Below are 18,291 nucleotides of genomic sequence, written 5' to 3' on the forward strand. Positions count from 1 at the left end.
GGCAGGAACATGGCAGCATCCAGGCAGGCATGATACAGGAGGAACTGAGAGTTCTACATCTTCATCTGAAGGCTGCCAGCAGAATATTTGCTCCCAGGCAGCTAGGACAAGCTCACGCCCACAAGGCCACACATAATTCAACATGGCCAGACCTCCCAACAGTGCTGCTCCCTGGGACAAGCATATCAAGCCATCAGTTTCCCTACAGCTTTTTCAAATATATTTAATGTCATTTCTTCCCTATTACCCACTCTCCTCCCTCCCCTCTCCACAGCTACCCCTCCCCATTTTTCTCTTCATAACACCTGTGTCCTGCTAGCCTCGAATTATGCACACACACACACACACACACACACACACACACACGCATTATGATGGTTAATTTTGATTGTGAACTTGTCAAGATTTAGAAGACAAACTTCTGGGCATTTCTGTAAAGATGTTTCCAGAAGGTTTAACTGAATAGGGAAGACCCACTCTGAATATTGTCACACTGTGCCATGGTCCAGCATTCATCTCTCTATACTTCTGAACTGTGGGCACAATACCCAACTGCCATATGGTCCAGCAGTCACGACTACAGTCACTGTCACTGCCAAGCCTTAATAGATGCACCCTCAAACTGTGAGCCACGGTAAAGCCCGCCCGCCCGCCTGCCTTAAATAGACAAGTGTGTAAGTAGCTGTTTCCAGCTGTGGTCACTGAGGGCACTAGGACTCATTTTGATACCTGCTGTCTGACTTTCCTCTGCCCTGTCTGAACCCTGCCCCTCCCATCCTCCACCCAATGCTGTGCTCCTCCTCAGTTCTGTGAGGTCAGCTGCTTAGCATGGGGTGGGGGTGGGGGTGGGGGGTTGGGGTATAAACGAGAACCAGAGTGCATCTTGGCACGTCCCTCATGTCTGTCTATTCAGGTCTCCTTCCTCCTGCTGTGCTGGGATCTGTTTTTAAAGCCATACCCACAACTCTGTCTACATTAAACAGAATTCTGTATAAGCCATTCCTTTCTGACTGCAAGCACCAGGCTAATGGCCCCGGAGTGGCTTTCTTCAAAGCAAAAGTAGAAATTAGCTTTTGCTGTCCCTTACCCTGAAAAGACAGAAAGTGGCTATGTGTATATGATAATACTGACAGTTTTTCTCTTAAAGTTTTTTTTTTTAGGATTTATTTTTATTATTTTTAGATATATGTATGCATCTGCATGGGGGCTTGTGCATATGGGTGTACTGCCCTTGGAGGCCAGAAGAGGGCATCCGGTCCCCTAGATCGGGAGTTCTAGGCACTTGGGACCTACATGGGTTCTCAAAACCAAACTCTGGTCCTCTGCAAGAGCCTCACTCATTCCCAGCCTTAACCACTGAGCCATATCTCCAGCCCAGATTTGTCTCCAGTGCTGCTTTTATGTACAACAAAACTAGAAGTCATAGCAATCAATACCAGGACTATAAAAAGGGAGTTTGGACATGGAAAAAATTACTTGTAAGGAAGATAATCAGTTTAATAACTGCCCTGGGGGTTGTGCATATGAGAGTGAAACTATCCCAAATTAGCAATTAAGTAAATCCTGAAAATTACAGTACAGTGCGCCTTAAATTTCCTTTTCAATACCACAGTTGGGCTGGAAATTGAATCAATATGATTGCGGCTGTGTATTCTTCAACCAGTGTTCTCGCAGCTGTGCACGTCTGACCCCACAAAGATGCCACACTGAGACAGCTCCTCTGTGTCCCTGTCTCCACAGTGCAAATCTGTCCAAGGCTGCCTGGGGAGCACTGGAGAAGAACGGCGCTCAACTGATGATCCGCTCCTATGAGCTGGGGGTCCTTTTCCTCCCGTCGGCCTTTGTGAGTAACATTGTACCTGCCCACTGGCTCGCATGCTCACACGTGTAATGAACAGGACTCTGTTCTCTTCCTCTAGTCACAGTGGGCCAAGTGTGGCCTGGTGGTAAGGTCAGGATTCTAATCGAAAACCTATGCTTTCAATCTGGGTAGCTGTTGAAGGCGAGGCTAATAACCGTATTAAATAAATTCTGTGAGGCACAATGTGGAGACGCAGGCGGTGGGAAGTAACAAGTTGTGAAAGGAGTAGCCCAACCAAGCACAGGACTTTGGGGGTGGGAGGTTGTAAGGGGAGGAGAAGATGGGGCGGTTTAGAGCACAGGGAGAGTGGGAAGAGGAGTTGGGGGCAGCAAAGCTGGAAAGCACTGAATTCAGGGTTTAGCTGAGGATGCATGTGATATGAGCACCCAGAAACACATGTTGGAAGTGCTCTCAAGTATCTGGTACATCAGCTCCTTGGCAGCTTTAAAACGGCTAATAGATTCCATGGCCAAACAGCAGATGAAGTGTCTGCTGTGCCCATGGGGACCAGGTGGCCTAAGCCATATGCTTCACTGTGCACTAGAGTCATGTTTCCAGGGGCTCATCTTCCTGAGGTGCAGATGCTAGGACCTCCTGTACCCTCATCACACTCTCCGGGCACACTCTTAACCATGGGATACAGCCAGGGTTGCCTACACAGGGAGATAGCTAATGCCCCTCGGTTTCCCTTTTACTGCTTGCTGCGGTTTTAAGATAGGTCCACTGAGAGCTCCCTGGGATGAAGTAGGTTTAGCTCAGGGGGTACCCATGAGCTTGACTGTAGACCTACATCAGCCCATGAGCAGTAACGGACTCAAGGTCTCACAGCAAAGTACCCCCTTTCATAGCACGCCCAGCAGCAAAATATCTCTCTTTCTCTCTCTCTCTCTCTCTCTCTCTCTCTCTCTCTCTCTCTCTCTCTCTCTCCACTTTCCAGTCTTCACTGTCCTCCTCCACCCCAGGGCTTCCGGGACGTACCTGCTGTCATATAGCTCCTTCTCTTTCCTACTAGGTAAACATCTGTTTACTGCTTACAGCAGTATAACACTATAACATTATAGTCAAGGGAAACTTGTTTCCTGTGCCAGGACTGAGCTGTGACCATGGAGCTAGCCTAAGAGACTGGGTCCCACCTGGACACTGGAAAGGCGATCCACGTCACATGCCAATTGTTAGAGCCTCAGAATCTTATAAAGCATAATTCCTAAATTATAGATTATCACTTACATTATTCAGACGGTACTTGAGGATATGTGGCATTTGCAAATGTCATCAAAATCAGCTAAGTCATTTAAAGGACAGTAGCCAGACGGTCTGATCACTAATGAATTCCTGTTACTGGTCACCCCACTTCCCTGCTTTGAAGCATGAGAAGTGCCCATGGCAACCTTTCTCTCCCTATCTTTTAGTCACTGGTTCTTGTCACTCCTAACTGCTCAGTGCTGCTTCATAATGTCACCTTGGCCATCCATCCCTGCAGCCACCGTGGCCAGGGCATGCCAGCTGCTGTACATCCGCTCTGCCTCCTTCCCTGGGCTCCTCTCGTCAGGCTTCCCTCCCCGAAGCAGTCTGCAAGCTTCGCTCCGTCCTGCAGCCAGACGGTCTTCATTGGCCACAGGACTGCCGGTGTTGCCCACTGGTTCCAGATCTGTAACACACAATTCAGCCTCCTGGTGGACCTCCTTTTGCCCTCCAGGCAGTGACTCCTGACTGCCCAAGCCATACCCCTCCCCTCTCACTGCCAGCACATCCTTAATTATTTTTTAATTTATTTTATTGTTTTATGTGTATGAGTGTTTCCCTGAATGTGTGTCTGTGTGTCTAGTGTCTCCCGGTACCCAGGGAGGCCAGAAAAGGGTATCATTTTCCCCGGAACCAGAATTGCATACAATTGTGAACCCTCGTATAGTTACCGGGAATCACACCAGGTCCTCTGAGAGAGCAGCAAGTGCTCTTAACTCTGAGCTGTCTCTCCAGCCCCTCCTGGTACTTGCTCCTACATGGGCTCATGTAGGCCCATGGTTCTTTCTGGGCCCATTCTCTAGCCAGACCTAATCCACGTTAGAAGGAATTTCCACGCCCCCAGCTCTTAGCTCTTGCACCTGCCCCTGTTGGCACTCTTGTCTCTGTACCCCACAGCTTGCTAGACCCTGGGCTCCTTGAACTTCCCGCTTGCAGTGGTTGCTGTTATCGCTCCCTTGCTCTGCTGTGCTGTTCTCCCGTGGGTGTTTGGAGGCTCTGAGAACATGGCCATTAGCTGATGTGGCTTCCTTTAAGTTTTTGGACTTTGCCGTCTTCTCCAAGCAGCTGCCACAGAAGCAGTGTTCACAGCAGTGTCTAGAGACTAGGCTTAGTGTAGTAGTGTGTAATGGATACATCAGTGTCACCACTTATTGTGTTGTGAGAGCATCTGAACCATGGATGAGCTCACTCGAAGCCGTCTTGCTGATGTTATGTGCTTGCTCTCACTCTCGCTCTCTCACTCCCATGCACACGCGCATGCATGCACACACACACACACACACACACACACTTTCCTAAGTATATATTTGTGTCTAACTTAATACAATTATCAATACAAATCGCAATGTATTGTCAATCCCTCTATATTCACTTAATGAATGTCTTAAAGATTTCTGTGTTGCTAATAACCTTGCAGTGTTCACTGACAAGAGCACAGATTGCTGTGAAGTGAGGTCAGAGGTTACTTCTTTCTCAGTGTTCCCTGTTTGGTGCTGGTGGGGCACATCTCAGTGTGTTTCATTCCATGGTTTCTGGAGACTTAGCTCATCTAGACTCTTGTAGTCGGCCTGCTGGCCAGACGCCATCCAGATCCACCGTTCTCATCAGTCTCTGTGAGCCCCCGGGGCAGAGCTCTGTGTCCATGGCACCCACATTCCTGAGACAGCAGCAGCCAGTAGTGCTGCTTCTGTCCTAAGCCCGTGAGCCATTGCAGTCATTGCATCCTGCATGCTGCCTTGAAACCAGCGCTGCAAACAGAAGTGGGTAGCATCCAATAGACAGAGGCCATAGCTAGAAAGTCTCCACTTTCCCACAGCTGTGACAAGGCCCGGCATTCAGCAGTCAGTAACTGGCCATGCGACTTAGCACTCCTAGGGACCCAAAACTGTAGTGGGTGCAGAGCCAACCTCATTTACAACAAGAATGCCATTGGCAGTTTAAGAATTGCCCAAAACAGCAGTTTTCAACCTGTGGGCCATGACCCCTTGGTGGTCAATGAACCCTTTCACAAGGGTCACATATCAAATATCCTGCATATCAGATATGTGATTATGATCCATAACAGTAGCAAAGTTACAGTTATAAAGTAGCAACGAAATATTTTTATGGTTCAGGGTCACCATAATGTGAGAAACTGTATTAAAGGGTCTCAGCATTAGGAAGGTTGAGAACACTGCTCTAGATGATGGTAATGTTTTGCCCTTGACAAAAACAGAGCCATCCCCATTTCTTCTCAGCCCCAGGTTCATTTGCTTCTGAGGTGATGGATTCCTGCTTTTCTGAAGTCAGGATTAAAAAGAAAAGAAAATCAAATTCAAAGGCCTTGACTTCAATCATTAAGTCTAGTCTCTCCCTTCTCTGTTTTAGTTAAATTATTATTTTTGTTGTTGCTGTTCTCAAAGATAGTGCATATCACAAGCAAATGATGTCTTCTCAGATGATCTTTGGTCAGTCTGATAGGCTCCACTAAGACGGTGTGGCTGAGAGAGCTAATGAAATTCACAAGCACCGACCTGAGCCCTCCTTGTCCCTCCACACTCTCTCTGCTGGCCATGGCTTGGGCTCCCAGTCTCCCAGGAGGTCACACTTGAATGAGTGCTCCACGGAGCATGTCTTCTAATCATTTCAGTTCCACCCATGAATCACCAAAATAATGTGGGAGGATACAGACTGGGAGAACACTGGAGAAAGGCCCAAGAACCAAGAAAGGAAAATCTCCAGGGCACCAAATTGAAAGACTAAGGGACCTGGATCTATAAGTACCAAAATGACCCCTGGGATCCTATTTGTCAGCTGCGCTAGACTGGTTTCTTTACTCACATAAGCCTGTCCTCTAGTGGGGATCATCTAGTAACAAATTCATAAAGTCGCATGAAAATTAAAGCCTAAGCCTGCGAAGGGTTTGAAACAAGCCTGGTTGTTCCCCAGGGCTCAAAAAGCTACTTCTAGAGATGGGAGTGGTACAAACTACAGGGCCGAAAGCAGAGGCCCAGTCCTCTAGGCTTTCAGCCAGAGCAGTCTTCATGCCACCTCCACCTACTGTACTGGTCCTCCTCCTCCCCGGAAGCTGCACTCTCACAAGCATCCTAGCTACCAAAGCCTCCTCTACAGAGCCCTATTGGTGTGCCCACTCTGAGAGCTTTCCCTAGACCCTGGCTGTAAACATCTGGGGGCCAAGGACAACCTTTCTGTCATTGCCTTCCTCAGCCCATCTGATAAAGTAGGCGTATTCCCTCTGGCCTGGCCTGGCTCCTACCTACAAACTCAGATGCTATCCCAGTTCCAGGGAGACCCCAGTACTTTGGATCTCTGTGAGTTCAAGTCCAACCCAATCTATATATATAAAAACAAAATCCAGGACTGCATAGTGAGACCCTGTCCCAAAAAGACAAACCAAACAAAAAGACCAGTGCCTCGTGGATTGTTTTACGCTCACAGTTGCTCTGACGTAGCTAACAAGATAAAGCACATCTGTGGCTGCAGACCGAGTAGACTTCTGTGTGACGGAGCCAGGCTGCTGAGCATAAACGACCCCAGCAATGACTCCTGCTCTCGCTTTCCCAGCTGAGGCAGGGAGAAGCCAGCAATTCGTCATGTGCGATTCCCGTCCACCCTCTCACCTGGAGTCTTGTAAATGCATTGTCTCAAGCACTGTGCCTGGGAGGGTGCCTTCCTCTGTTTTGTAAAGTGCCACTGTGACATATAAATAATGACAATTAGGAGGCAGCCTCAAATAATTTGACGTGCAGATTGAAGGGAAAAGTGGTGGGTTTTTTTTTTAATACCCTAGAATTTGAATCAGAAATGGCATTCAAGGAAAAAGCATATTGGTTCTTGTCAGACATGTATGGCCCACACATTCTTATGTCTGAGGTCAGGCATTCCAAGAGGGAGGCCAGGCTTGGAACATGTACAGCATCAAAACTGGGTTAAGGTCGTAAAGACTCTCATGGCTGTTTAAAAAAAAAAAAAAAAAGATGAGTCTGTGAGCTAAAGACTTGTACAGTTGCAAGACTTTTGTTTCCCTGGTTCTCCGAGGCAAATATGAGGCGGGTTAATTGCCCAGTAGAAAGAGCATAGACCACAAATCCCAAAGACAGGGTGTGTGTAGACAACTGCAGGCTTTGTCTCCTCCTCATTAAAGCAGAGATCACTGTCACAGAGCACACCCCAAGAACTCAGTCAGACTGGCTCATCCCCGTGCCCTGCGCCCTCACAAGAGCTTTGAGAAGGGGGCCATTGTCTTACCTTCATTGCGGATGAGCAAACCAAGGCCCAGAGAGGGACATGACTAAAGTCACACAGCAAAAAGTCTACAAAAACAAGAGCTATTTCCCCAGCTCCAGAATGGTCAAAGGTGAGATGTTGAGAAAGGCCAAGGTGGAGGCTTGTGACGTGGTCCAGCACTACTGCTTGAATGGAGAATGTGTGGCTGGCAGTGCCAGCCATTGGTGTCTTCAGCTCCCCTCAGCAGGCCCAAGCCTACAGGACTTCTTGGACTCCAGCTTCCTTCCTCTGCCTTTTGCAGTTCTAATACTTAAGTTTGTGTCTCCCATTACCATGACCACTTCCTGTTTCTGTTGTGGTCACCTGGCTTAGCAATCTCCAGTCCAGTTCATTACCTAAGCTATTCCAGCTACCATACTTGAGCTGTCTCCTTCAGAATCTCTGCAGCTCCTCAGTGACGTTGATGGAAAAGTCCGCCTCTAACTGGATCCCTGAGGTACATTTGGGTGTGACTGATGGGTCGTCAAGTCAAACAAGCAAAAGCAACAGGGCAAGCAGAGAAGACGAGTTGTTTGCTTGAAGTCAGTAGTCATTGTTCTGACATCTGCAGTTGATGGACACGAGCGCTCCCAGCAACAAGACATCTATCTCCCCCAACGCCTCCAGAGTGACTCATGCCTGAGTCATTAATAACCAGATAACATACCTGGCTTATAGAGACAGAGCACAGATGTCCAGCTCTCCTCTCATTTAGAGGCGTGTCAACAGACTCAAGTTAAAACTCCCCACACCCATGCCAGTGCACGCAGCCCCGGGGGATGGGAGCTTTTCCTTGATTGTATTGCTCTCCCCTGGTGATCTTTCCCACCATTGCTGTCTGTCAAGATTATACCCACGTTTTAAAAACTGCTACAGCACTCTTTTTCTACAAAGCCTTTCCTTTGCCTGGCACATGAGTCATTCTTCCATGTATGTATGTATGTATGTATGTATGTATGTATGTATGTATGTATGTATTTATTTCTGCTAGGCCTGTGTGACATTTCACCTTTCACAAATCAACATCCTTGCCACTGCTATAACCTCATGCCTGCCGGCAGGTCCTTCTGGTTTAACTTTCCTGTAGTGCTGGGGATTGAACCCAGGGCATTATACATATTTGGAAAGTTCTCCACCACTGCCTCATCTCCAGCCCTTTTCTGTGGTCCTTAATGTGCACAAGACACTTTCCCATGTGTTACTGCGGCTGCTGCTATGCAGAAGCCAATGAGCAAGCAGAGTGGGCACTTCAGTCTCATGCCTGCAGCTTGATGTGTCTTCCATACCCACCATGCAGCAGGGCTTGTCCTAGCGACTGAAGGTTGAAACATTGTACAGGTTGGTTTTCTGTCAGTCTGACACAAGCCGGCATTATCTGGGAAGAGAGAATCTCAACCGAGAGAATGTCTCCACCAGATTAGCCTGTAGGCAAGGATGTGGAGCATTTCTTGATTCATGATTGATGAGGGAGGGCCAGGCCACAGTGAGGGGTGCAGCCCTGGGCAGGGGGTCCTGGGGGTGTATAAGGAAACAAGCTGAGCAAGCCATGGGGAGCAACACAGTGAGTGGCACTCATCCATGGTCTCCATTTCAGTTCCTGCCTTGAATTCTTGCTCTGACTCACCTCATGATGAACTGTAGGCTATTAGATGATGAAATTAACCTTTTCCTCCCGAGTTACCCGCTTATGGTTTATAGAATCGAAACCAAATGTGATACATGGGCACCTCCTTTGACGAATGAAGAAACTGAGACTTATTTATGAAGTAGTCACCTGCCACACTGGCCATCTTAGCTCCCAGAACATAGCAGGCCTTAGCCACTCCAGGCCTCTGTAGATACTGTCTCGCCCCACCCCCTGCAACACTATTCTTTCTCCACTCGTCCGCAAACCTACCTTGTAGATAGATCACCCCTCGATCTATCACCACTAAGTCTAGAACAGGCCACTGTTCTCCTGCAGTCCTCCAAGACAGTTCTTCACAGCACTTACCACAAATTGCAAACATCTGTTCATTTCATGAGACCAGGAATGATGATGTCTCTGTTGGTTCATGTATATCCAAAGCTTGGTACCATGCCTAACCCAGAAGGGAAGCTGGTTAATCTGTCAACCTCAGGTCCAGTAAGGTTTCCCAAGATAGGCTGACGTCTGACAGAAAGGTAGTCTCATAAAAAAAGTTCCCAGTTCCCCCGGGACAGAGGACTATAGGTTCATATAGGATCTTGGGATGTTGAACTACCCCGTAGGGAACTCTGAAGGAGAGGTAAGGGGCAGGCGGTGGGGCAGAGCTTCCTGTGTGTTCACATGTGTCCTGCATGGATACAGTTCTAGCTCTGTGTTCACGGAGGCTGGGCTGATGTCATCACTGGTTCATAGCTGGGCCACTTATGCCGTTCATTACTCCTGTCTCACCTAGATGGGGTTGGGGTCCTCACCTTCCCTTCCAGTGTCTAAGTGTTTATCCTGAAGAGATAGGAAACCAGAAATACTGCACGATTACAAATTATAAGTGCAGTTACCATATGTTCTTGGGAGCTCTAGCATAGCTTCAGCTTGAGAAATAATAGTATGAATGAATGAATGAATGAATGAATGAATGAATGAATGAATGAATAAATGAATGAATGAATGAATGAATGCATGCATGCTTAGTGAATGCCAGAGCCAAGGCTAGAACTCGGAGAGTGTCTAAAAGCCCCTGTGTGACTGCCATGTCCTCCCACATGGGCCTGACCACCCCCACACACACCTTACAGGGACTGAGTATTCTCCAGTTGTTCTCTAGCCAGCTGCTGTGCGTTTAGAATATGGATATGGTCGGGTTGGTAGACAGACTGTAGGAGTACGAGACAGTGAAACAGATGCCGGGATGGTCCAGGGTCCCCTGAGAGGCAGCGCTAGTGTGTTAAGAACGTGTACTCACAGGCCTGGGAGAAAGAAAAGGCAGTGTGCCCAGCAGCCTGGAAGAAGCCACTCCCCTCCACCTTGATTCACAGTGGAGATTAATTCTCCATTCTACAGTTCTTGGAATGAACCTTCCGTTGATAGGTCTTGAAGAATTCTCACTTTTCTTTCCCTATCTTATGTTGGCACATTTTCATTATATATATATTATATACATAAGAACATATGTATATGCTTCTACTCATTACTCCAAAGCAGGCGGCCTGATAGTGTAGCAGTATTGAAACTATTCTTGGATGTTTTTGTCCAGGGAGACCTGGAACTCAGCCCCTGCTAACTGTACGCAGTACTTGATAGAACAGGCTTGCACCCAGCATCCTGTGTCCTTTGTTAAACTCACAGGACTTAACCTCATTCTTCCATGCAGCCTCTCTTAGATTTACAGAAGAAAATAATTTGGGGGAAGGAGAACATAATTTCCTGTCCATCATTGAGAACAGCTCTGAAATCACTCCATATTTTTGGGGGTATCATAAAAGATAAATTATTCTTCGGATCTTCTGGCTATTTTAGAAAACAAGATTAAGTCATAGCCTCCCTCTGTGTCTGCAGGGCCTGGACACCTTCAAAGTGAAACAGAAATTCTTCTCCAGCAGCAGTGAGCCAATGGCCTCCTTTCCTGTGCCCTATGACCTGCCCCCAGAGCTCTACGGGAGTAAAGGTGAGAACTGAATGAAGGGACCCATGGTCATGCACAGTAGTGGAAGGAAACAACCTGGGAGGTGCCCCTGGTCGCCGTGTGAGCCTGGGTCCTGGGTCCTGGAAACCACTGGAAGCTCAGACTTGTAGAGGGTTCGTTCGTGCTTCCCTGTCTGAGGTCACTCACTCGATGAGGTTCTTAGAGCCCATTCACACTCAATTACCAGGATCATAAAGAGCCTTGAATTATGTGAGCCTCAAAACTGGAAAATGCATATATATATATATATATATATATATATATATATATATATATATATATGCTAGTTTTAAAATAATAAGCCACTTTATTATGCTTTATGGCCAGTTCCAAAAGTAAAAGACAAAATTAGTAAGGGATGTGGTGTCATTTCGTGGTTTTCAAAAGTGTCTTTATTGTGCACCCTAAGAGCCGACTGCTGAAGCCTCTCATCTGCTGTCACTCACTCTGTTGTGATGTCACCCATACACAGCCTCTGCACACATAAAAGAGAGGATAGCATTGTGTCAGTAAGAAATAACTTTGATATATGCAAACACCCCCAAGAGAGGTCACCAGGCCACACTTTGAAACTTGCTGTACTGGACTCTGACTTTCCTAGAGGCAGTGACCAAGTATACTTCCCAATCAAAAGTCCATAGGACTGTCTACAGCATGATTGTCAATCCACGGGTCATGAACCTTCAAGGTCGCATATCAGATGTCCTACACATCAGATATTTATATTACAGTTCATAACAGTAGAAAAGTTACAGTTATGAAGTAGCAATGAAAGCAATGAAATAATTTTATGGTTGGGGGTCACACAACATGAGGAGCTGCATTCAAGGGTTGCAGCCTTAGGAAGGTGGAGAACCGCTGGTCTACAAGGTCCCAGGATGACCCTCCGCACTGGGCAGCTTTTATCACCCCAAGAATGTTAGTCTTTAAAGTGGGTTCAGGGTCACAGATGAACAATCAGGAAACACTTGTAACTTCAAATGACAAGTGTTTACTATCCAATCATTACCAACATACTCTCTAGAGAACAGACGATTCCAGGAGCGGCCAGGTTAGAATATGCAAAGGTGATAAATCTGACCAGACACTGCTGTGTGAGGGAGGTTTGAATGATGTCACTCCGTTAACAGTCCCAAGTCTTCAGTTCATGACCGACAGTCTGGGGCAGGCTGTCCTCTCACAGAAGTGCAGGCTGGCTTCTGCCGGATTCCCTGCCAGTCACCTTGGGGCTTTCTTGATGAGCAAACCTCCCGGTCTGGTGGACCCATTTCTTAAGAGTGTGTTGATGCGTGCTGCCAGCCTGAGGGCTATAGGTGACATCTCCCTGGCTAGCTGTCGACACAGGTAAGAGGCGTGACTCCTCTTGAGCTTTCAGGGTTTGTACACCATACATGTTTATTGTAGCAGCAAGGTTACAAGAGATTTCAACCAGAATTTCACCAAAGGTGAAATTTTACCTTAGCCTCCACCAAAATAAAATTTTAAAAAGGAGCCCATGTTTTAAAATAACTTGTTTATGTGCCATCCGTCCTGTGTATTAAGCAGCCTTGGGTAATTCGCTGAGTTTTAGGCCTGTGTCAGTTTGCAAAATGGGGGATACTAGTCCCTCCTGCAGGCTGTTGAGAACATGAACTGACGTGAAGTCTATCAAGTGCTTACCACAGTGCCTAGCTCAGCTAGCAGGCGATACACACTGGCTGGATTTGTCATAACTACTCTTCTTACAAGGTCTAGATTAGTCCCCTGTACACCGGACAGTGATTAGTGTGAACCCCTCTCCCTGTTCTTACTGAGCAGTGGCTTTTGAGTCTACAACCGTCATAGGTCAGTCCCCTTCACCTCTGGCTTTGTGCTTCATTTCTGCCTTTCCTTTCCTCCTCTATTCATCGTGTTCCTCCTCTTTTTGTTCAAGTCAAGTTCTAGAGAAGAATGACTGGGATGGTTGCCTTGGGCCCTGCCTCCCAGGGTCCAACCCTGAGCCTCGCCCTCCCTAGCCATGGCCGGATTCCATCCCTGTCCAGTAGTCTCATCTCCGGAGGAGTAGGAAAACAAGAATGGAGAGATCACAAGCCCTAAAATGTCTTGAAGTCCCTTCCTTCTAGTAGGAAAAGCATTTGCAACAGCTCAGAATTTTGCAAGCGTTAACGTAGACTGTAGGAAGTTAGATCTTCTATTTGACCGGCAAACAGGGTGCTTTATAGGGTGTTTTGTTGAATTTTTGTCTCTTGGGCATTTTCTTTGAAAGATACATAAGTAGAAAAGAAATTGGAGCATTGTGCTTTCTCAGTGTTGTTTTGTGTTCCTTCAGCAATGTGTAGAATAAAGCAGTAATTCAGATCCAAATGCAGCCAGTGCTCTATGAGGGCCTGTGGCCCATAGAGAGGCGTTTTATTAAAGCAACGGAAAATGAGTGCTTACAGCCATTTCAAATTCATTTTTAGAAATGATTTTTGAACCATGGTCTCATTCCATGTTTTGTTTTTTTTTTTTTTAATTAGAGGTCCACACAGAAAGCTTAGCACAGGAACATCCCACTATGAAATTAAGCACATTTCAGGGATGCTCTGCTTTGAGCCGTAGTTGACAGTTCTCCACAGATTTATAATGTCGAGAGCCTACTGTGTGCAGGCACAGTTCTTAAAGTCTATGGGTGATGCAGACAGTCACGAGTCCGCTCCATCAAGTTTAGGGTAGGCTTTTGAAAAGGCAGAGCCATTTTAATAATAGGGATAGTGAGCCCGGCCTTTAATCTTAGCACTCGGGAGGCAAAGGTAGGCAGATCTCTGTGAGTTCAAAGTCAGCCTGGTCAACAAATCAAGTCTAGGACAGCCAGGGCTATTACAGAGAAACCCTGTCTTGAAACACCCCCCCCCCCAAAAAGAGGAGGAGGTAGTAGAGGAGGAGGGAAGGAAGAAGAGGAAGAGGAGGAAGAGGAAGAAGAAAAGAAGAAGAAGAAAAGAAAGAAAAGAATAATGTCTGTATTTTCATTCTGTCCTTCCCATACAGAATGGGGTTAGAATTCAGGCCAGCACATGTTGGGCGGGCACTGTGCTACTGAGCCACACACCCAGTTCTGTAGGTTTTAAATTTTCATACTAGTATGTATTTCATGTGAACACATTCTCCTATACCTTTCCCCTTCTTAGCCCTCCCCATCTCTGTTAGTTCCCTGTGTCCCTAGACTGTGTTACTTCTCCCTTCCTGGCATGTATACATGAATGATTTTACGTGAGTATGTAAAGCTCTAGGAGCCAAAGGAAGCATCTTTGTCTCTCTGAGACTACCTTGATTCTCTTGGTACGAGTCCATCCACTTGCATCCCCTTGCCGCAGTCAGCATAACTGCATTCTTGTTTGTAACTGACTGTTTCCTATTATATACATACATGCATGTTCCTCCATCTTCCCCTCAATCTCTTCCTATGCCCCTCCAAACCCTCTAAATTCGTGACTTCGTCTGTAATATTGTACACACACACACACCCTACTGTGTCTAGTTAGTGTTACCTATGTATACATTACGTCTAAGGATAACCACTTAGGATTAAGAAATCTCTCAGGGGCCTTGTCCCTAAGAAAAACTGATTCTACCTCCCTTGCTCCCTCATTAGCCATTACCTATATTGTTTTGGAGGTCTCTTGGACCCCCGTGCCGAGCATACATACATAGTACATACATACATACTACATACATTCATACTACATACATTCATACTACATACATTCATGTAACGCTCTCTCATCCCTTGCTTTGAGACCCCAGGTTGGCTCCGTAACTGAGTCACTGAATACCACTGCAGTGTTGTGGTCTGAGTGTCTGTAGTGTGTTGCCTTGGAGTCCTTTGGGGAAATCACCCAGGAGTACTGTAGCTGGGTCATACGGTAGATCTGGTTTTAGATTTTGAGACACCTTTGTGCTGAAGTCCATAGTGTCTGGACTAGTTTACACTCCCTGTAGCCATGTAGAAAAACACGCACTGGCAAGGATGTGTGCAGTCTCTTTGGGAGCAAAGTCACCAGCCCTAAATGCATATGGTAGTTCAATCTCTCCAGTTGGTAAGCTTAAGTTTTAAGAGAATGTGAGACAGGTCCGATTCCAAGGGCATCTATCTCTCCAGATTTTTTTTAGCAGTTATTCTTTGTCTTCTATATTAAAAGAGTAAATTGTATTAAGGTCAGAGGAAAGAAAGCCTGTTATCCTTTGACCTAATAAGTTTTGAAAGCCAGGGATGTGGCTCAGTGTTAGTGTGTGAGACCCTGAGACTGAGTCCTTGGAACTGGAAGGAACCAAGCAAAGAAAAAAGAAAATATGCAGATATGCAAGCACAGTGGTGAGAGTCAGCGCATCTCGAATTTACAGAGTAGGTAAGCGGGCAGAGCTTCAAAGACCCTTGTTCTATTCTGATAGTGGCTTGTTTTGTTTTGTATAGAATTCATACATAAATACACTGTGGTTACATCGTTTTCACCCCTCCATCTTCCCCTCAATCTCTTCCTATGCCCCTCCAAACCCTCTAAATTCGTGACTTCGTCTGTAATATTGTACACACACACACACCCTACTGTGTCTAGTTAGTGTTACCTATGTATACATTACGTCTAAGGATAACCACTTAGGATTAAGAAATCTCTCAGGGGCCTTGTCCCTAGGAAAAACTGATTCTACCTCCCTTGCTCCCTCATTAGCCATTACCTATATTGTTTTGGAGGTCTCTTGGACCCCCGTGCCGAGCAACTCAAAGATGGTGTCCCTTGTGTGGCACTGGGGTTTTTGTCAGACAGTCTATAGCTCCTGGAAGGAATATTATCACCCTATGTCAGGTAACTCCATTTAAACTCTGTGTGTGTGTGTGTGTGTGTGTGTGTGTGTGTGTGTGTGTGTGTGTGTTATATAAACTTTGTGTTAGACACACATGTACACACGTGTATGTCATCCTAATAAACTTATAAATAACTCCTTGTAGTTTTGTCAGACACCCTTGGAGCTGTTGCCCTTCTCTCCTCCCCCGGTGTGCCCTCTCTTCTCCATTATAGTGATGTCACCCTCCATTCTCCTTCCCCTCCACAGCATCTGTGTTCTACTATCCCTCTCTATTTAAAAAATTATACAAGGTCGTCCATATACAGTATCTTGTAAGAAGCACAGAGGAATCCCCTTGTGCCTCTCACCCGAGTTTGGTGAGTCAGTACTGCACTCCGTTTGCATCCTTCCTCATACATCTTTCCATCTGTTTGAAACTTGAAGACAGGGGTTGGGGATTTAGCTCAGTGATAGAGCGCTTGCCTAGGAAGTGCAGGGCCCTGGGCTCGGTCCCCAGCTCCGAAAAAAAGAACCAAAAAAAAAAAAAAAAAGAAAAGAAAAGAAACTTGAAGACATAATATCTTTCCCCACTAAACAAAAGTATTTTCTTCCATAAGCCAGTGTCACTGTCAGGGGCAGCAGTTTGTATGATCTGTGCTCTTTCTGTGTGGCATACGCTCACACTTCATACGACAAGAGAGCAAGCCTGGGTCCTGTGCTGCTCACTTATCCCACCTCAGCCTCCATGGGGGTGGGGGAGCAGATCCATATCTGTGTGGTTCCTGACATCCTCCCTCGAAGAGCACAGGTGAGGTACTTTGTAATCCAGAAGAAGCAGCCTATGCTGGGTTTTCCCACTGTTTTCTTCTTCATGATGTCCATGGAGTAGCACTTTTGCCAACTGTTAACTTTGTATGATCCAATGGGTGTCTACCAAGCAATATGTAATCTCTCATAGGCAGGATATATATGTATATTCTAATTTCAGTGGCTGGGCAAGGCTAATAAACTATAGGAGTAAAGAAAGACTCAGTAGAGGAGGTCCTGGCAGCCGGCTTGTCACCTGAGTTACAGAGTCCAGATTCAGCACATACACAGTACATGGGAAGTTGTCCTTTCCAAATACATTTAAAAAGAAAAAGAGCCGTTACTTAAAATCAGTATGTTTTCTATTTTTAAAGACCTATTTTTCCAAAAGGACAATCTTGAGAAATGTGACATTAGTCTGGCATATGACCCAAAGCCTCCTGGTTATGTGAACAGCTGAGAGCAGAATCGTGCCAGCTGCCATACCGTGCTTTCCTTGGCTTCCTAAAAGAAGAGAAAGGCTGGGGTGGCTCGGTGGGTAGTGTGGTGCAAGCATGAGGACCTGAGTTCAGATCCCAGCAACCACATGAGGAAGAACCATGGCAGCATGCACCTGTAACCCCTGGCCCCGCACCCCACATGCACATGAGGGGCTCATGTGTCGGGTGCTGTCTTACAAACTATATGGCTTCATGTAGCTTTCTCCTGGCCTGTTCCCCGTGTTCATTTAACCCTCAGTTCTAACGGGAACCTTTACAAAAGCCATTGTCCATAGAGGGTAGGTTTCACAGGATGCAGAATGAGGGACTGATTCAGAAAATATTCTTCTCAGCTTGGAGAGCTGAGCACCAAATGCTTTGTAGGTGAATAGAACATTCTACAATATTCCAAATAAATGTAATATGATGTGCTTCCTCCCCAGATCGGCCATGGATTTGGAACATTCCTTATGTCAAAGCACCAGACACACATGGCAACATGTGGGTGCCCTCCTGAGACGCAGTGCTGTGACATTTGAGTGTAAGACACTGGATGTCCTTATCTGTACTGAACATTCACCTCCCTTAAAGTCTTCCACCCATACAAGACTCCTCGCAAAAGTCAATCTTGGCTGTGTGTCTGATGGTCATTGTCTTATTAAAGAAGAGGTGTTATTTTCTTAATTCATTTTTATATGTCCTTAAAATCAAGCTATTAAACTTCATAGTACTTAAAATGTGTACAGGCCTGGAATGAAATCACCAAGCCCCAGCAAACATGCAAAACACAGGAGGCGGTGCTGGTGTCCCATGACCCAGGGAGGGCGATGGCATCCCTGAGCTTCGCTAGCCAGCCAGCCCAGCCCAAATGGTGAGCTCAAGGTTCGGTGATGGTGTCAGCTCTCCAGTCAGAGCTTGGCTTTGTGTGGGTGTCTCCACTGTCCATGTCCAGAGGCGACCTTCCTTCACAAGCTCACAGCGAGCAGGACCATTTGTTCTCTCCACCCTCAGTTTTCAATCTTCCTGAGTTCCAGGAACCAACCCACTATGGAAAGAAGGTACAGATCCCAGTGCTGGCAGCAGAAAGCAACACAGTGGTGGTGCCAGCCCTGAGCCAGTGCCTCAGATCCCCCTGCATTGGTCCTCCAGCTGCAAGACTAAAGCGATGGCCGTGCCAGGCAGGGAGTCA

General features: G+C 46.5%; 1 protein-coding gene across 4 annotated transcripts in view; it reads left to right on the forward strand.

Moving 5' to 3' along the window:
• Nucleotides 1-17,839, forward strand: part of Tdp1 (tyrosyl-DNA phosphodiesterase 1) — a 67,826-nt gene extending 49,987 nt beyond the window's left edge. For all 4 annotated transcript variants that reach the window (NM_001031657.1, XM_039112347.2, XM_006240432.5 and 1 more), the window contains 3 exons: nucleotides 1,741-1,843; nucleotides 10,890-10,998; nucleotides 17,546-17,839. In NM_001031657.1, the coding sequence (NP_001026827.1) occupies nucleotides 1,741-1,843; nucleotides 10,890-10,998; nucleotides 17,546-17,619 (286 nt within the window). In that variant the 3' untranslated portion in view covers nucleotides 17,620-17,839. The remainder of the gene's footprint in view (nucleotides 1-1,740; nucleotides 1,844-10,889; nucleotides 10,999-17,545) is intronic.
• Nucleotides 17,840-18,291: the final 452 nt, after the last annotated feature.

The sequence above is a fragment of the Rattus norvegicus genome, chromosome 6, assembly GCF_036323735.1.
Source record: "Rattus norvegicus strain BN/NHsdMcwi chromosome 6, GRCr8, whole genome shotgun sequence".
In the NCBI taxonomy this organism is placed as follows: Eukaryota; Metazoa; Chordata; class Mammalia; order Rodentia; family Muridae; genus Rattus; species Rattus norvegicus.